Below are 23,325 nucleotides of genomic sequence, written 5' to 3' on the forward strand. Positions count from 1 at the left end.
CTGTGGGCCTACTAACTGTCAGCATCATTTTGGTCCCTTTGATAAATCTTGCCGTATTTATGCTGGAGGAAAAATAACAAGATATTGTTCCCAAAAACTTTTCTTTGGCACAAAAGCAAATGGTGAGCAGTACAGGAGAGAGTGGTTATTGTATTCACCATCCACGGGATCTGTGTACTGCTTTGAGAATAGCTCGATACAGTCAATGGATCATTATCACAAACATCTCAGTGTTGTGAAGAACTAATAAATGCTTATCCTAAAGATCTGAACAATAATTTATATACTGAACTACAACAGTTTCATTCATATATTTGACACAAGTTTCCAGCTGCATCAAAATCGAAAAACAACACGTTCGATCATGGAGAATTATACCAAGTAATAGTTAGAGACAATATTGAGTGTGCCTTTCCAAATGTTGAAACCGCCTTAATGGTTACTAACTGTTAATTAGTAAACATTAATGGTTACTAACTGTTCAACTGAGCGTTCTTTTTCTCAATTGAAACGTACAAAAAATCCAAATAGATCAACAATGAAACAAGAAAGGTTCGATTCCTTATCTCTGCTTATGATTGAGGCAGATATGTTGCGCAAAATTAACTTTGACGATATACTCAAAGACTTTGGTAGATATAAATCTAGAAAAAAAACTTTAAAATGTAAATGACAATATCTTTTTGATTTTTTCATCTAATAAAAAATACAGTTTGTCTATTATAATTTCAAAATTTATTAACTGTTAATTTTAATACAGAAATACTTTATTGTAGGTTTTATATGAGTGATAGTAGTACAAACTACAAACATATTTGTTAACAACTGTTTTCTTTGCATAATATTGAGCATACCAGCGGTCACAGTCAGCGAAAAATTAGCGGCCCCGGACAGAAGAGGGCACCGATGTGGGTTTGTGCCTTGGGCACTAAAAAGGCTTAATCCTTGGTCTGAGCAGTAACACTTATTTTTTTTTTTGCAAATGTCAGTAAAAATTTAGCCGATGAAATTAAACCATCTCAAGTTAGCTTTCGATCGAACTTAATATCGAATAACCCTGTTATTCCTAATTCATGATCTTACACAGGAAGAGCTATTAAAATCAGTACCTTTGTTAAAACTTCACAAATGTTCAGGTTTATATGGTATCAGCAGCAATGTAATTATTAAATCAATAAAGTATAAGCAATACCATATTTACACATTTTTAATTTATCTTTGAAACGGAATTCTTCCTCAAAACTTAAAAAGTGTAAAGTATACACCAATTTTCAAATCAGGTGATCATTCTTATGGGTATAGCTACAAACCGATCTCAGTTCTTAACTGTTTTTCCAAAATTTTGGACCATGTTATGTATTAATTATACATATTGATTTTCTTTCTACTACATTATTGATCATATTTATTCTTGAACTTGATCTTAATCTTTATAAATATGAAATTTAAACAATTTTAACAATAATATGTTTTATAAAATGTGTGTTTAGAAATGCGTAAAAAAGTGAGCACTTATATATTTATTGTGTACTATATTCAATTTTCATACTATAAACTTGTGTTTTGTTTGACAGAGTTTTCAAAAAGTTTATTTCATACATCTTTAATAATTCATTCGTATATTTATTTCAAGGACTACTTAAACAACGGGACGCGAAACTATTTTTTCCTGTAGTTTTGACGATAGGGCCTATGAAAAAATATGCGAAACACTTCTATTGTTAAACAATAGTATAAAATTATCTGTAAATTATCTGTAAATAACTGTAAATTATCTGTAAATAACTGTAAATTATCTGTAAATAACTGTAAAGTATCTGTAAATAACTGTAAATTATCTGTAAATAACTGTAAGTTATCTGTAAATAACTGTAAATAATCATTTTTATAGACACTGTTAATTAACTAATCATTATTGTTAGCTTTCTTTAATTCAGACATCATTTCAACATCATAAAATCTAATTAAATCATTTTGATTGAAATCATCCATTTCATCAGGTATTGCATTTCGTGATGTTAAAGAAATTTTATTTATATTTGTAGATCTTGGTTGTGTTGAGGCTGTTTGGCGCACCATTGAAGATGTGCATCCAGAAAAAGTAGATGGGGTATCAATAGGAACCTAAAAATAAGATATTAATAAAATAGTTCATTGTAAGATTTATCAATAAAAACAACTTTAGGATGCTTACCTTAAGCTTTAATCTTAATTTAAGAGGCGGCTTGTGCATTTTGAAGCCTTGTGGCCAGTGTTTTTCACACAAACCTATATTTGAAGTTACTTTTTCAAAAGCATTTGGAATAGTTGACTACCAATATAGTAACTTTTGTGTGTCACTTGGAAACATGTAAGCATGAAGCTTTTCTACTGAAGTTAATTTTAAATAATTTGTAGTACAATTTACTTTTGAACATTTTCTTGGTATGGTTATAACTAATAATAGTAATACCATTGTTATTTATTATAAGACAACATTTTGTAACATTTGATAAATTCATAAATTAAAATAAGTAACTTAAATTACAAACTACATAATGCAATTTTTTAATTTTACTACTTTAAAAAACCAAAAACCTCCAGATTTTTTAATAAAACTAGCAACCTAATAGTAACAAAAAAAAATGGTTTTATTTAAGTAAACATCTCCCATATTTCTATTGCATTGATCTATATTTTATCAGTACAACACTGATAAAATATATATACATTACATGCGTAATATAAATGTATATCACTTATATGTAATCTAAATTGTGAATATGATTAGATTAACGTAAGCTTTTCATAACTTCTTTGTTAAGAGTCATTTTTTGTAAGAATCAGGCAGTCAATGGAAGTGACCTCCTCCAAATTGCTTGAATTTTTTATATATTGATCAGAATATAGAAAAAACCTGTTGGGGAAAAAAAAAATTTTCAAAAATGTTTCGTTCACTCGGAATCTGGGCTTAAATTTTTGAGATTTTTTTAAAAATTTTTAGAAATTTAGTTTTTGCCACCTTTGAACCCATTTTTTTGGCAAGGCAAAAAGTTGCACATAGCTTTTGTAGTTAATATCAGACGTAACCCAAAAGCTCTCTCCAAAAAATATAAAAAAGTTGCGTGACACTGTGCGGTTGGCTAATTATCATAGTTCAAAAGTACAAAATCAATCACTTTTGTCAATTTTTAATCGGAGTTAATTCTAGCGGCGAAGTGTTGCACACAATTTTTCTTTTAGGATTTGAAATTATCAAAGGTATTGAGTCTAAAATTGCAAAGAAAGTTATGTGATACCTAAGGCCTATTAATATATTAAGGCTTGAAATTGGAAAAAAATGTTTTAGTATACTTACAAAATGAACCATTACGGCAGAGGCGCTTAGTTTTGTAAAAATGTAAACATATCTAACTGTCAATACAAAAAGGTCCTAACATAATAATAAAAAAAATTCGTATGATCTTTAGATATTAAGTTAAAAATAAAGGTACAAATTGTTAAAAATGATTAAGTACGAAGAGATATTTTTTTGGACACACAGATGAGGTTTTCGCTCACAATAAAATTTCTATCATCCAAAATTAGCATTTAGCATTACACAAAACATTGCACGTAATGTTAAGAAAAAATTTAAGCGTTTCTGACTATGATATAGAAATCATAACAATTGAAATAAATATTAATAAAAAACAATACATGATCAGAAGTGAATTATTTAAATTTACGTCATAACCAAATAACTTGTGGTGATCGAATGGAAGAAGAATCGCTGATATCACGATTGTGGAGAAACAAGTTAGTGGGCGGTTGTTTACTTTACCATAAAAATGTCTTAACTTTATTTTAACGATCTTTAAAATTTGCATAAATAGAGTAGATATTTTATCATTGCTATTGAGAAATAGGTACTGCATAAATAGAACTTGTTTTTAGTTGAGTATGAAACAAAACAAATATTTTTATGAAAACTGTTGTTGCTTTTCAAAAGGAAATTGTGGATCATTCAAAAAACATAAAATTATAAACAAAATGTTCTACATTCATCAGCTGGAGATGTTGATGTTAAGAAACACCTCATCAACTTAAAGGTAATTATGTATTTTAAATTTACGCAGACTGTAATATAATTTTTATAATTACATACTTTATAACTTCTCTGCAATAAGATTTTGAGACAAAGTTCTTTAAACAAAAAAAAATAGCTCTTTTAATTAATTCCTCACTCTTTTAATAAATAATCTCTAAATTAATCACACTCTTGCAATATTGTATTTTAATAATAACAACAATGTATTTCAAACTTGTAAACATTTTTCGTGAAGAGTCAGATTATAAACAATGCTTTAAATGAGACACTTAATAATTGTTTAAAAAATTGTTTTTAGGTCATGCGATTAAACGATAATAATATTTGGGAAGAAAATGGACTTATTGCAAATAGACTTAAAAGAAATCTTGAAAAGGATGAACAAATATGTGCTTTTCACCGGTACACGTTTGGTATTGCATGGAGTCCTCCAAAAACATGCTTTCATCCTCACCATCTAAATATAAAAGGAAAAAAATCTCCCGCTTTAAGGGCGTCACCAATACATGTCGTCATATCAATGTCAAAGCGATACAATGAAGTATTTTCAGTTGGTGCAATGCTGTGTTTTACCCATTTAAAGCAAGAAACTGCTTTATCTAGAGTCAACGAAAACACCAATTTATGTACAGAAACACAAACACAACAAGAACAAACATATATGACACCTGCTACTCCAGATGAAGAATTTGATCCCGGTGAAATTAATGTTTCACAGGAGATTTTGGACGAATCTCTAAGAAGCCGTGAGAGTGTAACTGAGGTTCTTAATGCAAGTCCAATAAAATTTAGATTAAAAAGGAAGTTCAAATATCTGGAAGATACTACTAAAGATAAGTTAAAACGCAAGTATGTTCGCCTAGAAAACTTATTAAAGAAAAAATTTGCGGAGGCTGTTGCTCCTGGACAAGAGGAAATACTTATAGATTTTCTTAACTGTAAAAATGTTGATGAAATAAATAGCCCTCTCCCAATTGAAATTATTCGTGCTCAGAAAGTATATAAGCAAAGCGATTCCATGGGAAAGTTAGTTATCCTCTCATTATTAGACCATACCAAGTATACCAAAAAGTTTATAATGAACACATTTGAGTGTACCAAACATCGTATAGAAACAGCAAGAAAATGACATGCATCTCATAAAGGGTTGGCATTTCCAGAGAAGAAAGTATTCGTCCGATCTAGTCTTGATCAAACAAAGTGTGAACATTTAATAGACTTTATATTTACAAGCGGTATTTTGCATGATGTTGCTTATGGAATAACCAAATTAAAATACGACAGCGGTGAAGAACAAAAGATGTGCATGCAATACTGACGACAAAATATAGCCACGCTATCATGTTCTATCGAAAAAGTTGTAGTGAAAACAATTATATAACATTATCTGATTCAAGTTTGTGGAAAGTATTTCATGCAATAAAACCTTCAAGTCGAAAAAGCTTAGCTGGATTAGATGATGTTACTGCTTCAGGCATGAATGGTTTTCAAACATTACAAAAATTGGCACAAAGATTTAGTTCTAAATCTCTCGAAGCTGCCCTTGAAAAAGGAAATAGGTATTTGAAAACAAGTTATCAAACCAGTTGTAGTGTCAATGACTCAAACATTTCTTCTCATAGCTCAAAACATGCCTTATCAGATCCATCTAAAAAAAAATCTTCAATCCAACACAGAGATATCAGAAGTGGTATGTGCCGATTGCTATGATTTGTGCAAAGCTATCGAGATGATCAAAGAACTAACAATTCAAAATTCTGACGATGCTGATTCTATTTATGATTTGGAAATTGCTGTAAAGGATGTATTCAACTACATAAAACACCTGATGAGAGATTCTCAACAGAAAAAGGCAAAAATCGAAGCTTTTAAGCAATTAAACGATGAAACTGCTTTCTGGCTTAAAGATTTTTGTCAAAAAATTCTTCCGGTTCGATACAGAGAGGGCCAAAGAGAGTATTTTGGCAAGAAAGGAATGAGTTTACATGTGGATATATTCTTCATAAAAATAGCAGGAAAGTTATTCAAACGTGTTTACTTTACTTCAATGTATAGGTGTGATCAGGGAATAGGTGATGTTGTTTCGTTAGCCACTGCAGTTTTAGACCAATTCAGAATTGATCAACCGCATATCAAGAAAATGTTTACCAAATCTGATAATGCCGGCTGCTATAAGGGAAATCTTTCAGCTGAAGCAATCTACAATGTATGCAAAGAGAGAGATATAAAGTTGCTGCGATATGATTATAATGAACCCTGTTGTGGAAAAGATCAATGTGACAGGGAGAGTGCAGTTGTAAAGACAATTTTAAGGAGTTACGTTGACTCTGGTAATAATCTTTTGACTGCTGAAGATATACACAAGGCTATGCATTATAGTTTTGGCGCTAAAGATGCAAAAGTAGCAGTTGCTCAAATTAGCAATGATAAAACTGTAGTTACTGGACCAAAGATTAAGAACATTAGCAACTATCACTCATTTGAGTTTGGTGAGAAAAGTATGAAGATGTGGCGTTATTTCAATATTGGTGAGGGAATTGAACAAGAGTATGGAAATCTTAAAATTCAACCCTCGATTAAGTTGTTGTTGCCATATAGCAAAACAGATAATTCAATTAAGCCTAACAAGTCACTTAAGGAAAAACAGAAAAGAAGTGACAGGCAATTATATTCATTAAGATTTTGCACTGAAATGAATTGTACTTTATCATTTGAAAGCGATGCTGAGTTAGAAGAACACATGCTATCCGGTCTTCATACAGTTCCGAAATCATTAACATCATTGGATAAAGTTCGCAACTCGTTTGTTCATAAGATGAAAATTACTTCACAACTAAATATGCCAATTTCTTCATCCTCTAACAGTGCTTCCGTAAAAGACAAACCACATTGCATGAACATTTTTCTATTGCAAGGTTGGGCATTACCAGTTCGAAGTTCTTTTAGATTTTCAAATCAGCAGAAAGAACTGTTGTATAAATACTTTATTCGTGGAGAAGAATCAGGTAATAAAATGAGCCCTGAGCAGGTTCACATGCAGCTGAGGAGAGAACTTCCGCCTGATCAATATGTAACTAGCCAACAGATAAGATCTTTATTTTCAAGGTAGGCATTGTTGCTATCAAAACTTTTGCAAATTAGATTATGTTTCTGACTGTTAAATAGTTCTTTTACAAATATGAAATTAAAATTTAGGTGAAAGTTATAATTTTGTGTGTTTGTTTACATATGTTTAAAAATATGTACAATTGATATTGTTATAGATTTAGTAACCTGAAAAGAAAAGGTAAGCTGGTAGAACCGACAACAGAAAATAATGAAAATAGTCAGGTTAACGATAACAAAGAAGTTTATGGCGAAAATGATGACTTTAATCTGGCAGGAGACAATGAAGATGATAATAAATATGAGGAAGACATCGCCAATCTTGCAAATGAAATTTGTCTTGTATGGAAAGTGAATGATTGGGTTGCTGTTGCATATGAAAAACAATGGAATATTGGATATATTGTGGAGGTAATATTATTCAAAGTATATATTAGTTTCAAGTTTTTTTTTTGTTTTACAAAACAGTGCTCTAAAATAAAAGGAATATAAATAAAATGTAAAAATAATTTCAGAATGACATTATATAAGACTTTACAAGTTTTATTGAATGTAAGCAAAATTAAACAAATCATAAACTCTTTATTATATTATTTTAAATGTTGCGCTAATACTTTTAGGTATCTATAACTGGGATCAGAGTTAATTGTATGATTAACGGGCAAGAGAAGAATACTTTTCGCTGGCCAGTTACTACCGAGGAGATAAATAACCAAACTGATAAAATTATCTGTTTAGTAAATGCTCCTTTTCTAATCAGTGGTTGTGGCGATTATTCATTATCCGAAGAAGACTATAATACAGTCATATCATTATTCTTAGAGAAACTTACTGCAGCAGAGTAGAAATTATGTGTGATGTGGTGGATAATGTGTGTAAATGACTCTATTAATAAATGAAAAACTAATTTTTAAATGGAAAAACATTTAAATGTTTGATTTATGTTTTATTTAATTAGCAATATAGTTATCTTGATGTTAGATTTTTGTTCAGTTTTTAATTCATGTTATATCATGCGTGTGACAAAATCACACGAATTTTTTTTATTATTATGTTAGGACCTTTTTGTATTGACAGTTAGATATGTTTACATTTTTACAAAACTAAGCGCCTCTGCCGTAATGGTTCATTTTGTAAGTATACTAAAACATTTTTTTCCAATTTCAAGCCTTAATATATTAATAGGCCTTAGGTATCACATAACTTTCTTTGCAATTTTAGACTCAATACCTTTGATAATTTCAAATCCTAAAAGAAAAATTGTGTGCAACACTTCGCCGCTAGAATTAACTCCGATTAAAAATTGACAAAAGTGATTGATTTTGTACTTTTGAACTATGATAATTAGCCAACCGCACAGTGTCACGCAACTTTTTTATATTTTTTGGAGAGAGCTTTTGGGTTACGTCTGATATTAACTACAAAAGCTATGTGCAACTTTTTGCCTTGCCAAAAAAATGGGTTCAAAGGTGGCAAAAACTAAATTTCTAAAAATTTTTAAAAAAATCTCAAAAATTTAAGCCCAGATTCCGAGTGAACGAAACATTTTTGAAAATTTTTTTTTTCCCCAACAGGTTTTTTCTATATTCTGATCAATATATAAAAAATTCAAGCAATTTGGAGGAGGTCATTTCCACAGTTTCAGGAATTTGCCTGATTCTTAGAAAAAACGGCTCTTAAATCAAACTAGCATCGTCATTTACGATCGGCCCTGTCGTCGTTTTAGCATCGATTTGAAGTTTCGCGTCCTGTTGCTTTAGTAGTCACTGATTTATTTATTATTTATAAATATATTTCTTATATATTATATTCAATTTTTATACTATAACTTTGTGGTTTATATAAAGTTCCTAAAAAAATCATTTTATATGAAGTATACATTATAATATATAAATATTGTTCGTAGTAACTTCCCTTCTTTTGTTGTGCATGTTTTATCTCTTTTTTATTAATTTGAAATTTGAAATCTTATTAAATAAAAATTAAAAACAATAATATTATTAAAGTCTTTTTTTACATTTGTATCTATATATGTATTTATATTTATATATAAATATGTATTTTTTGCATATTGTCATTTAACGAAAATGTGTAATTTAACGACGTAATGTAGTTTTTTATTTATATTTTAAAGGGGCTTGGCAATAAGACTGAATTTGTCATCTTCGTTCCCCTGCAATATATTTACATTTTACAATGAATAATTTTGAAAAAATTTTTAATGGTTAAATATATACATAATTATAATAAAGAAATGATTTGATAATCTCAAAAACTTTCCCAGTAATCTTATGGAAAAGAACAGCATTTCAAACTTTTTCCAAACCTTTTGATATGTCAAGAACAATAGCCCTTATGTCACCGCCTCTATCTATTGCACGATAGAATCTTTCAGCTCCATCAGATAGTATGTCAACCGTATTGATTATCAGAGAGTAAAATATTAGATACTGGATACTTTTTTAATAAAGAATTAAAGACCTTGCTAATAAAAAATAGAAGGCTGAGTAGACATTAGTTAGAGAGGTCTGAGTATTCTCCAAAACTTTATTAAATTTTTGTTTTTTTAAATTCTTTTTTTATTTTTTATTTTAGGTGCTCCAAGAAGTTGTTACGGCCTTATCACAGAGCACCATGGAAGAGCATTTGAAAGGAAGTTCACACCTTCTTACTTACCAATGTTGTAAAACTTGCCCAGAGGTGGCGTTGAATCGTGGATCTCTAGCTTCTTGGGCAAGAGCTCTTTCCAATGCGCTGCGGCTGCTCGTAAATAAATTGGAACTACAGATATCATTTTCCAACAGGCAGAAAAAAGATTCCGTCAAGCACTTATTAAATAATTTTATTATGATACTTGAAAAGAATTCTGGAGAACACTCAAGACTATGACAAGAATGTTGTCTGTACAACAAGCCATTAGAAGAGTTTAGTTCAAGTAGTTCTTACATATTCTTAGGAGCAGTAATAAGATCAGACTCACAAATTAGGAAGGGAATGTTCGACTTAACTTTGTTAATGACATTTTTGAAAATTTTCCAAAAGTCTCTCGAGCCTAATTTCTGAGATAAAACACAAGGTTTAGTAAAGATGGAATAATAGAGGTTAGCACTAGACAGCAACTTTTTATATTGATTTCTTGCAATAATAAAAAGCCCAAAGAAAGTCACAAAAAAAATTACAAAAAAAGAATCAAAGGCTTAAAAAAAGCTTAAGGGTATAGTGAGTAGTGCAATTTTTGGGGAAGTTAAAAGATTTATTGAGCGACAACGACACAGAGACAAGACACGAATAAAAAAGTGAAGGTAAGTGATTGCGGTTGTCTAGAAAACGAGTCACAAAATTAACTATCTGCGTAAGTAATTGAGAAATTTAGAAGATATGCGTTTTTGTGCCAGCAGAGTCACTGGTGGAGCCAGGCCACTCAGTGTAACAAGAATTAAAGTCACCAATAACAACAATATTGGAAAAGAAATAAAGAGGAAGAGTTTGGTCAATTTAAAATCAGAAATTACAAAAGTTACATTAAAATATATGCAGTCTTGAGAAGGAGGAGAACGATTAAGAACAAAGAGTAAATGATTGAATCAAGAGATGTTTAGCGGAAAAACTTAAAAGAATGGTCAAAGGATTCAAACCTAATTTCTCGACAAATAGGTGAATTGATGCGTAAGTATATGCTTAAGCTCAACGTGTGGCTATTGGAGACTTTACAAATCAAAGAATAATACCTCAATACAGAGATCCGAGAAAAGAACATTTAAAAAAATTCAAATTAGCCTCATAGAAAGCAAATAAGTCTGGTTAATTTTTTAAGAGGTAAGGTTCAACTTTAGAAAAGGTGCTCTGAAGACCATAAAGATTTGTAAAAGATATACTGAAACAATTTGGTCAAGGTAATGGTTTTTTGTGTTTAATGTTTTTTGGTACTTCGGTTGTAATTAAATAACTTTACTCATTCATATATAGAGTATGACATCCCAAATAATAATATGCGATGCAGTTGACTTAGTTCTACTAGTTTAAAAAATTTTGTATCTTATGTGTCCTTCTTATGTATCCTTCTTATTTGTTCTTTTTATGTGTCCTTCTTATGTGTCCTTAACAATGCACATTAAGAATAGGAAGTGAGACACCATTAATAAAGAACATAGCATTGCTATTACTCTGATATTTCACAGCTGTTGATGGAATCAGCCACTTTGAGAGCTACCACATAGCTCGGGAAACATTACTACTAGTCAGTCTTAAAAAACATTTGACTGAGTTTTAGAGCTGCACTCTGATTAGGAGATAATAAGAAGTGTTGCATAGCCGCTTTTAAAGAGAGTCAAGCAAAAAAATTATGAGTAGAGTTAAGAAGATCCAGCATTCATCATTGATTTTAATAGAGGTTTACATTTACTATAGCGTAATAGATAAAGAAAGTTAATGCATGAATTATTACGTTAATGCTCATAATTTAGTGAACTAGAACCGTAAAAATTCAAAAAATAATTTCACACATTAAAGGAAACTTAACTGTTAAAATACATTTAGTTTAACTATATGTAAATATTTTTCTAAACAAGGATTGCTAAATTAATATTGTAACTTTATGTTTAAATAGAGTCCATTTTTATGATGGAAAACAGGTTTTCAATAGTAAGTTTTAAAAAGTAACTTGAGCTTACATTATTTTTTTAGTTATTTCATGTCAAATTACATTGTAAGTCATTTCAAAACATGGGACTTACTGTATGCGACCGCATATCTTTTAGGTTTGATAATAAGCTCTGATCGAATTTCGCAAGCTCTGATCATATTTCGCGCCATCGGTAAGGAAGGAGGTGTGAACTTCTCAGTTAGTCTGTGACAAGACCGTTAGGTCTTCTTGGACTTTAAAACAAAGTTTAAAAAAAAAATCTCAAAAAATGTCCATTTATATTTTTCACGTAGTATATTACTTTTGCAGGATAAAACTTTGAAAATAAAATTGAAAGTGAAATGAGTAGTAAAATTAAACCAATTTTTTAAACATGGCACCACGCCCAATTAAGAATGGCACCACGTCCAAAGACATTTCTAAGACACTAAACAAGCCTCTAAGTACTGACTTCATTGCAGTTAAACATTTTCAAATAACTGGTCGAGTTGGGAGTAAGTGAATTTCTGGTTATTCAAGACCAAACATCCGACTTCATTTATAATGTTTGGTCTGGTTTTTTTATTGTCTCAAAACGCCCCCGGTTTTCACTCAATCTGGTCAGAAAGCCATCACCAATGAGTTCATTCAAACCCCTTGACATTTTCTTGTGATATCAACTGAACATTATTTAGTGATATCAAAAATTTAATTCAGAAATAAATAAATATTCTTTAAAAACTCTAAATGCAGCAAAAATTATAATACAAAATAATAACGACACAAAATGCAGAAATAAATACATTATCTCGTTATTTGTTTAAATAAATTTTTATTTTACATTTCTTTAACAAAATAAAGCAGTTATTTTGTCAAAGTTTCACAAAACCAGAAACCTATAAAGAACTCGACAAAAACTGACTTTTTTGAAAGAAAAAAGAATAAGTTTTTAAATAGCATATTCTACATCAAAAAAAGTTAAAAGATCTTTCTAGCTGTCTTAATGCAAAAGGTTTTATTTTTCTTAATTTTTAAAATGAAAGATTTAATTTCTTTAATTTTTAATCTGCATTTTTAAATGTCCCTCGAACGCCGATAATCTGCCCCAGAACGTTGATAATCTCAAATGTGAATTTTATTTGTAAGGCTCGACCAAAACAACATTTAAAAAAAAAAAAAATCCTGTAATGGTATAGATTTTATAGAAAATGGAAACTTGTAAATTTAATTGTTCTATTCAGGTTTTAAAATTATATATTTTACTGGTGAATAATAATCTCCTCTAATTTTAAATTCAATTTTTTTTGTCTGGAATAATTTTATGCACAAATCCATTAAACTATGTAAAAAATATTATTAATGATAACGATAAACTAAACTGTAAAACAAAAAGTTGAAAATAGACTTATCGTCAATAAAACTTATCGTTAATAAAACTTAACGTTTTTGAAACGAAAATCGAATGACTTAGATTATTATTATTCCTCGCTAAATATTTAAGGTATTCCAAAATATTTTTTAAATTTTGGCTCGTGCTTGGCTTTGCTTTGGCTCGTCTTCAATATAACATTAAGTTACCTCATTAATTTCGTTTTCTGTTTTTGAAAAGCGAAAGGAACATTTTTAACAGAGATATCATTTTGAAACAAATTTTCTACTACCCTTTGTGAAACGATGCACTGCTTATTTCGTACTTTTTTAAGTCATTTGAAAAAAAACTCAAGCTATTTGTTACATATACATTTAAAATGTAATTAACAGAAAATAACAAAAAAAAATTAATAAATTTTAAGTTATATCTACCTAGATATCATTTTAAATTTATTCAATGAGACACCTTTCTCCGTTTTCATAGCCACCATCACACTTGCACTTATATCAGTGTGGTTTGTATCTTTTAGTATTGACTGTCTATAATTTGGTTTAAATGACATCTAAATTTTACTTGCTTTACCAAGAGCTAATCACATGAACTCTCAGTCTCAAAATGTTTTACAATTTTTTATTACCCAGGCGCTTTTGATGTGAGTGCAAAATACAATTAATGTTAAGTTAAAATCGAACACATTAAGTTTTTATGGTATAGCAACTTTTAAAATGGTTTCACATTAAAATAAAAGATGCAAACATGATTTATTTCAGGTTCTCAGCTTTTAAGTTTAACTAATTTGTCTTCAAGTTCAGCCCATGTGAAATAATTCTGTTTTCATTTATTTTAAAGACATTATTAGCATTAATACTTGCTCCAAATAATTTAGGTAATCCTTTGTCCCTTTATGTCATATGGCAAACCCAAATACCACGTAAAACGGGATATCAAGAAAAAAAGAATTTAAAACTATAAATGAATGAGAGAAGTTAAAAATATAAACGTTACCTTTATGGACAAGTTAATGTAGTAGAATATTAGACCAATGATCTAATTGATCGTTGTTAGAAGTTGACAAAATAACATAAAATAATGATCGGAATCATGCAAATCAGTTGTCAACTAAATTTTTTTAAATAACTGAGTTGATTGAAGACTAGTTTTTTAATCACATTTATGTAAAACTATTAATATTAATAAATCTTTTAGTTGTTGTTTTTTTTTCGGGTAAATACTAATCACATTATTATAAAGCAACTTTTTAAGTTGACTAGCTTGTACATTTCTTGCACTAAAATTTATTGAAGCTGTAGTCCTTGACTTTGGTTAGGTAACGTAAAATTCCGCGTTTTACGGAATCGATATTTGTGCTAAAATTTTGTGCCTCGCATTTTGAAGTTTGCTTTTAGCCAGTGAGGAAAATATATATTGCTTTGCGTTTCTTTTTATAAATATATAGTAATATAGATAATTTTAAAAACCTAGAATAATTAAACTTTATTAATCTGTATCTTTTGATTACAATGAAAAAAATTAAGTGTATTTTTTAATTGCAAAAACTTAGTGCATTCAGTAAACGTTGAAAATATGCTTGAGATTTTTTCTAAACCTATTCTCGATGTTTCTTGATATTTTCGATTAAATCCTCCTTTGGTAATCAAAAGTTCTCCTAAATCATTGTTAAATTTATTTTAGTAAATGATGTAATGATTTAACTTCTCGTGGAATAGTAATATCATTTACTAAAATGATTCGAATAAATAGTTTAACTAACGGATGTTCCCTCAAAAATGGAACTATAATGAAACATCTAAAAAAAGTATTAGTATGTTTTTTTTTGAAAAAAAAAAAATTGAGAATATTTTGCTGGATTAATGCACATTTAATATTGTTAATCAATTCATTTCTGGTAACCCCAAAAATCTATGATTAGCTTTATCTCAGAACGTTTGGGAGAGTTTCTTAAAAACATAATTGATAATTTCACTGTCCAGCAAAGCAATGAAGTATCTGACATAATATGTCATCAGAATATTGTTCACGTATGAAAGGAATCAAAATATATTCAATGCAAACTTTTTTGTATCTATTTTTGTTAACAGCATAGCCAGATTGCTTTATTAATGGTCTAGCCATACCTTTGAGACTAATTGTAAGCCAACTCCAATAATTTGCTTGTTATTTCATTTGCTTATTATTTTATAGTAATTCAAAAGTTTTCGGAACTCTTTCTTATTCGTTGGTGCATCATACTAGTAAAATGTTTATTTTTTACTGCAAACCTTTTTTTAGAAAGTTATTATATATATATTTTTTTAATTTATAATTTTTGTTTATATTTTATATATAATTTTTTATATATATTTAAAAGTTAAATTGCATTTTGAGTAAAAATAAGTTTATAAGATAATCCCAAGATGATGCTGATGATTACAGATAATCCCAAGATGATGCTGATGATTACAGATAATCCCAAGATGATGCTGATGATTACAGATAATCCCAAGATGATGCTGATGATTACAGATAATCCCAAGATGATGCTGATGATTACAGATAATCTCAAGATGATGCTGATAAGTTACTTACAGACAATCCCTAGATGATGCTGATAAGTTAAAGGTCAGCGACCAACGTAAATCTTAATTGATTGCGTTGAAGCTTCGATTAAGATTAATAATTTCCTTGTATGATCACTTTATTGACCTTGGTTCACTTCTGGCTCTTTGGTTAAATGTCAATTGATTAAACACGATTACTACAGTTTTCAGAGATCTCCGTCAATACTAGATTGTACAACATAATAAAAAGATTAATATTCAAAATATATCCATAATGCAATATCCAAAATATATCCATAATGCAATATCCAAAAGGAAAACAGTCATAATTAGCAAAAAGATCTGCGTTTAAAAAATCATGAAATCTTATCGCAAATTGCTAGATCTCCGGCTGTAAAAAATAGCCTTTCAATCTCAGAAGTGGTGTGAGGTTGTTTTTTTTTTGTTGCAAACTTAGTCAATATACTAATTTTGAATTTACATTTTCTTCAGCTTTTCCAAAACTCAAGGCATTGAGAAGCCATTAGACAATCCAAAAAATCATTCAACTTCTTTTTTTATCATTTTGGAAAATGAACCTGACTGATTCTGTTTGAGTTTAAGATTGTGCAATAATTTTGACATTGTGTTAAAAAAAGATGTTTTTCTTTCATTGTCTTCAGATAAAATTTGATTTGCAGGAGTTGATTCGTTTTTAAGAGGTTCAAAAGGGTTTATTTGGGACATAACAACGTTTTACAAAAGTTTTTTTAGATCTCAAGCATCTTCTCAAGCAGATTTTTCTCTTTTATTTCTTGGATCGAGTAGAATGGCAAATTGAGTTGAATAATGTTTAATTTGTTTAATTGTTGAAAAACATTTTTCTTAACAATTTTTAACTACTGAACTCTGACGTCGCTTGGGGTTGTTTCCAGAACTTTAATTTTTGTTGTCACCATTGGAATACAGGAAATGATGCAAGAGTCAACACCTGACAACATTTTTATTGCCTCCTCACAAACGTCTAAAATATTCACCACTTTTTCACTGAGGCTCCAATCCAGAAAATTCAATTCTCACTGAAAAAACTTTGATTAAGGTGACAGCAATGGTCAGATGACAGCAATGGCATTCAGGTTAAAAGTTTGATCAAGCATATGATAGGTAGAGTTCCATCCAAAGTTCCAGTTCCATGGCAAAATCACTTTTTAAGTCGAGTCTGTCTTTTATATCCATTTAGATTTCATGCTGTCTATAGAGTTCAGTGTAGGAAGCAGTAGAATGGGATGCGTAAGAATAGAGTTTTTTTTTTATTACAAGTTGAAAGGCGTGTTTAAGGCATCCAGCTGACTCATAATTACAGTTTAGTTTATTAAAGGGTGCTTTTACCTTTGCTACATTGTCTCTTAAGCAAACTACTATTTCTAAAGAAATTTCCCAATCCACTGCTGTTATTTTAATCTTGTTAAAAATGTTTTTTTGCGTTATGCTTTTTATCGAATTGAGAACAAAATGAAGAATATGACATGGTTCCAATTTTAGGAAATAAAGAGAAACGTTAATCCCAGATAGTCATGATAAAATGATAAACTTGAATCAAGGCATATTGACACACTTTTAGCTTTGATTGAAACGACTTTTCTTTGAGAGCAACTTTTATTTTTTCAAAAGTTGGATCCAGTAAACTTCTGTAGTATTTTTCGCTAGCATATTAGAGCAACAAGAGCATAGCGCCTCAAAAAACCCAGCATCATTGACAATGGATCACGGTTATAACTCAAAAGCCATCGTTTTAAATATTAACTTAAGAAATGTTTGGTCTTTTTCAGAATTAGAATCAATAATTAAGAAGCTTAAACCCAGTTTGATGTTGCAGATTTTAACTTACCAATACAAATGGATAAATATCTTACAAACGTTACATATTTATAAATGAAAAGTTTGATTTCCATTCTTGGATTGTTTACTTCAAATATGAAGTATTACTAAAACTAAACTTATTTTTCTTGTTGAATTTATCTTTTGAGAATGAAATATAATACGGTTTTTCAATGTTGCTGGTTTACGTAAAATACAAATATTAAATATATATAATTGATAAGCTTTTTATTTACAATATTTATTGCAATGCTAGACAAAAATTCCCATTGGGCGATCATTAAAAGTTTGCTCTTTGTAAAATACTAACAATTTTAAGTGGGAATTGCATTGTTGAAATTGTTTTCCAATTGAAATAGTTGTCCATTTGGGCATTGTTTTCGACCAAGAAAATTAACGCGGGAAGGCAATTAAAAACTGTTGCGCTAAACTTAAATAGTTCATTGAAGACAAACAACAGTTTAAGTTTACAATTAATAGATTGTATAGAATTAGGAAGATGATTTTAGAAGATGGATTTTTTTAAATAATTGTAATATTTAGTGTATATCTATAAAGTTATACACGTAACAACAATATTATCTTTTAAATAATAGTGATAAAAAAAACTACAAGATACAAATAATGTAAACAAAAAAATTATATAGTTTTTAAAGAAAGCCAAATCTTATTTCCATTATTTTCCATGCTTATGATTTAATTAAAATTTTTTTTTTTGTTTTTTTTTTTTTTTATGATAATAACACTAAAAAGCTAAATAAAGCTTTATGATATCTATTTTCGGTAGTATTTTGGGCCGAAATTTCGGCTGGAACCGAAATCTCGATTATAGCCGGAACCGGAACAGGAACCAAAAATCCGGTCAGATTTGTGTTGCCGGAACCAAATTTCATTTGATCACTATTTTAAAAAGAACTCACCTTGTCGTCACCTTTGTTTGTTATTATTTACGCGGCGTGTCACCACATTAATGTTTTGTATGTATAAACCCAGGGAATTATTTTAGGTAAATATGCTGTTTTGCATTTTTATAAATTTTTGTTATGTTTGACCTGATTATAAGTTACAAAATAAGAAAATTTTTCATTTAGATCGCAGTTTTTTTCAACCATCATTTAATATACAAAGTTACGAATAGATACGATTAATACGGCTATTTGTTACAAAGGTTTTTAACCTTACAGGTAGTTGCGGGGTTGAATTATGAAATTATTAATATAAAGAATAACAACAATAATAATAGAACAACAACAATAATAATAGCAAAAACAACAACAATAACTAAAACGAAAAACAATTAATGATAATGTTGACTTAATCACAATATTTATAATAAATATATAAAACAGCCTGTTCTAAAGTATTGATTATAATTAGCGATATTGATCTAAAAGATTCCGAAAATGAGTCAAATTCAAATTAAAGCGTGTAGAGCTTAGTAACAATGCAGCCGTAACTTGCAAGTAGGTGTTACGCAGTTGTTAATAGTCGATGAAAAACCTGATTTTCTTTTAAAGCAATTTTATTTACAGTTACTTTTAAAGGCGGGAGAAAAAACGTCGTCGAATCTTTTCATTAAGAAAAGCCAATCAAAGTTAATAAAAGAAAATTCATTGATCTTAGAATTAGGGGGTTGTAGTATATAACTAAAAACTAGCAAATTAATTCTTTAAGCCTTTCGTCACTAGTTATAACGTTTTTGCTATTATTGCGGTAAAATCATAACAATGCGCTCAATAAATAGTGAATGTTTAAAAATTGATAATTTGCTGGCTTTCGGCATACCAGTCATCAATTCTTAACTGAATTTTTGCTGGAGTATCTTTATTAGTCAGTATTTAATCACTGTCTTGCTTAAATCTTGTGGTACGCGTCGCCGCTACTTTCGGCGATAATTTTGTATTGTTGTTTCATTTAATGTTTCTCTTTAGACAATCCGAATTCATATTTTTAACGAGTACACAAAATACTATTTACTTATTGATTTGAGTATTTTTAATTTTCAAGATATAAAAAATTTTTTTTTACACAAATTATTTGCAAATTTATATTAGTAAAATTATTGTTTTAAATAAAAATATTTTTATTATTATTATTTTGAAGATTTAAAACAGAGAAAAAACATGCTTGTCATGTTTATGTACCATATCCGCACATTAAAGGTTAATTTTCCGAAAAAGAATAACCGACAGTTTAACAACAATTACTCTTCCTAAGCTAAAAGTTTTTATCGAAAAGCTAAAGCCCCCGTTATAATCTCTGCATATAGAATAGAGCAATTTTTCAGCGACAATAAACTTGATCGAAGCAATTGTTCGGCTTTTAGTGAACTCATTGTTGACGTCAAATTCAATTATAAAACAGAAGGCTATTTTGCTTTGCAAACAAAATCGCATATCGGCTTTGCTTTGATATTTTAACAAAAAAAATTTAACGCTAATGTTGAAAAATAACTTGTATTACATTTATGAGAAGCTCTATTTTAATGTTGTTCGAATTCAGTATAGTATAAGTTTTTATAATATGGGAATTCAATGTTCTAAGCAAGGTATATTTTTAACAATTTTTTTTTTTTTTTGATTTTAATGCATTTCTTTCTTTTTTTTAGTAAACATTCCATCAAAATTTAAATTGATTTTAGTTCCAACTTTGTCCTTACCTTAAAGCGTTTAACTCATAATTTCTAAGAAGCGAGGTTTCTTTTTTTATAGTTTTTTTTTTTAATGTTTTAGGATCGCATCCTTTTGACGATTATTTGGAAGCAAGAGTGTCACCTGAAGGTAAGTCAGCTATTTTTAATTTTTTGCTATAAAAATAGAGGTGAGAATTACTTTAAGTATTTTATTTTTAGATAAAAAAAGGCTAATGAATTTTAAGAAAGAATAACACTTATAAAATTGTCTTCTGATTTAATTTTTGTAAATATTTAGTTAAAAACATTTTTATTATTTAAGTATTGATTTATAATTAAAAATTTGCAGTGAAATTCTATTTATCAGTGAGCTGTATTCAGAATCTTTTTTTAACAATTTTTCAAAATACAAAATGTTCTTTTTTAAAAAACATTTTGTTGACTTTTTGTTGCATTTTTGTTGTAACTCGTGTAAAATTGTTTGGTAGAATATAGTTTTGTAGAGAAGGTTTGTAATTGAAAGTGTTGCAGTTGGAAGTATTTCAATTTCATTAAACAACTTTAATCAGTTTATCTTTAATTTTTAACGTCGTTACGTCTTCATCAGTTATTTCGGAAGCTTTTGATGTCGATATAATGCGATTTCATGTCTTTTACTTTGAGCTTAAGAAGATCAATATTTGCTCCGTTATCCTGTTAACTTTTACAATAAAATAATTATCAGAAACAGGTTAATAAATCCCTGACATATAAAAAGCAAATAAATTTAGTTATTATTTCATTACGTTTTTATGAAATATCTCTTTACGAATTTTAGGAGAGTACGACCCTTTAAAGTTTTCTTCATGTTTGCCGTCAGAAGAAAAAAAGTCTAATCATCTTAACTTAAAAGATTTCAAGTGCAACGGTTCTTTGAAAGTAAGCTTTCTATATTTACGGTTATCGATTATTAGTCTTAATTAGTCGCTGTATAGTATAAACCTTCTTTCCATGGAGAAACAATTTTTAAAATATATTTTTCTGGATAGTTTTATTTTGTTTTGTTTTTTTCTAAATTTTATTTTAAATATTTTTTAACAGCTTATTATTTTTCTTTTATAAGCTAAGTTAAAGAATCATAAAGTTTATTAGAAATATATATTTCATATAATATATCATATAATATAATATTGTTCATATAATAGTATAGCCAACTAATTCAAAGACAGTATTATGCGGATTTGAGAAATTCTAAGCACACTCATATATTTAAGCTAAAAATAAATAAAATTAATTTTATCTTGAAAGAGAAATCTCTGGTTTTCTAGCTAATTGGGATTAGTGAAAAACGTTAGATTTTTATACTTTTAAAGACGCTAAAAATGAAAGCGGCGAAATTTAACTTATTTTTTATGATTCGCACAATCTCATGGTTTTAAATATTAATGGTTCATAATGTTTTTTAATTTAATACTGATACGGATAAAATAACACCTAAGTACAAGTAATGTGTATGCGTGTTTGTGACTCATACACACGCGCTCGTAAATCAAAATTTCTATGAATCAAAAACATAAACTTCATTTTTTCTCAATTGAATAAGAAGAACTACGCATAAGATTTAAAATAATATACAACTCCATAAAGGTTTCCGCATTTTAAGTTTTTGAAATGCTACGCGTCTTAATGGTACGCCGAAAAAAATCTATTTGCGGTTTAATATGCGGTACTTTAATGACTGTCGTATTGATATTAGTTTAACAAGATTTATTAACAGTTCTGTTATGAAAATAGGATTTATTTAAAATTAGAAACCGATTCAAACAGTTCTTAGCTTTAGACGCAAAAACTTCCTATTTTCAAGACGTCATCAGCTTTGCAATATCAATTTTTCTAACTTATTTTAGTTAATTTAATGGATTATTTTGACGCCATTTATATATATAGATTTTTTATTAAACTATTATGTATATATATATATATATATATATATATATATATATATATACATACATATATATATATATATATATATATATATATATATATATATATATATATATATATATATATATATATATATATATATATATATATTATATGTTTATAGGATATACGGAGTAGCAAAAAAAGTAAATGGTCAACAACGGTTGATGAAACAACATTTGGTAAGCTTAATTAATTTAAAATCTTATGGTAATTAAATTTTTTATGTTATTAATAAGTATTTTTATTTATTAATAAGTTTTTTTTAGTTGATCTTCCACCTGTAAGTAGTTTAGAAGACAAGGAAGTTTATGAAGAAACGACTTCTACTAATCAACAATTTCCATATCATGCTCCAAATGTTAAACATTTGAAAGATTCCAGTGACTACGAATCAATCACTAACGATAGTTACTCAACTAACTCGGAACGTCAATCAAGGAGCTCCCGTGACTCGCAAGACTCTATGTGCAGCATGCAATTTAAGGTAATGAACTAATCTAATTTACTATAATACAAGTTATATAAAATAAGTTTGGTGCCGTTTACGATACGTGTGATACAAGTGCCGCTTATGTTACGGGTACAAACAATTAAACATCAATGTCAAAAAAGCTAATTGTGACGTATCTATTTTTTTTTTTTACTATTTTAATTTTTTTATATTCAAATCCAATATTTGTCCCACACACAAGCGCCATTTGTTACAGTCGTGCACGCGTTGTTTACTTATGTACTGAAACTTTTTTATATAGGAAAGTGAAACCACAGAATCTGGACAAATTGATCGTTGGACATACACATTATATGATTTTCAAGGCAAAGGAATTGTTTCAAAAAGGGTAAATATACTTTTTTGAAGCAAATTCTTATGATGATTTTTTCTTTAGATGTTATTTAATTTTCTTATTATCTTTATGAGTTTATGCAAGGCGCGTTTTTTAATTATGTCTCCAAATTAGAGAAGAGTGAGGGTATAATAAAATTTTCCCTCACTCTATCCCTCAAAATCAGGGGGTTGTAAATTTTATTAGGTCAAAACACTAAAACAGTAGATGAAATTTAAAATCAGTGTATGAATCTAAGCTTACTTTGGAATAAAAAAAAAATATTTTTTAGAAACTATATGCCTAAAATTTGGGCACT

The 23,325-nt window shown here is 28.7% G+C and overlaps 2 protein-coding genes across 2 annotated transcripts in view; both read left to right on the forward strand.

Annotated features, from left to right (window-relative positions):
• Positions 1 to 23,325, forward strand: part of LOC100205238 (uncharacterized) — a 37,892-nt gene that overhangs the window by 13,026 nt on the left and 1,541 nt on the right. Inside the window, exons 2-7 of the mRNA XM_065820189.1 lie at positions 19,686 to 20,130; positions 20,315 to 20,362; positions 21,032 to 21,132; positions 22,304 to 22,361; positions 22,449 to 22,666; positions 22,935 to 23,021. Of these exons, the coding sequence (XP_065676261.1) occupies positions 20,022 to 20,130; positions 20,315 to 20,362; positions 21,032 to 21,132; positions 22,304 to 22,361; positions 22,449 to 22,666; positions 22,935 to 23,021 (621 nt within the window). The 5' untranslated portion in view covers positions 19,686 to 20,021. The remainder of the gene's footprint in view (positions 1 to 19,685; positions 20,131 to 20,314; positions 20,363 to 21,031; positions 21,133 to 22,303; positions 22,362 to 22,448; positions 22,667 to 22,934; positions 23,022 to 23,325) is intronic.
• Positions 3,766 to 7,585, forward strand: LOC136092119 (uncharacterized). Its single transcript, XM_065819842.1, has 2 exons — positions 3,766 to 4,070; positions 4,368 to 7,585. Exon 2 carries the CDS (start codon positions 5,667 to 5,669, stop codon positions 7,176 to 7,178), a length of 1,512 nt encoding a protein of 503 aa, XP_065675914.1. The 5' UTR covers positions 3,766 to 4,070; positions 4,368 to 5,666; the 3' UTR covers positions 7,179 to 7,585.

This window comes from Hydra vulgaris, chromosome 15 (genome assembly GCF_038396675.1).
Source record: "Hydra vulgaris chromosome 15, alternate assembly HydraT2T_AEP".
Lineage (NCBI taxonomy): Eukaryota > Metazoa > Cnidaria > Hydrozoa > Anthoathecata > Hydridae > Hydra > Hydra vulgaris.

Bases quoted from the DNA above. Each gene is read 5' to 3' on its own strand.
- LOC136092119 (XM_065819842.1), top strand. From the start codon at position 5,667: ATGACTCAAACATTTCTTCTCATAGCTCAAAACATGCCTTATCAGATC.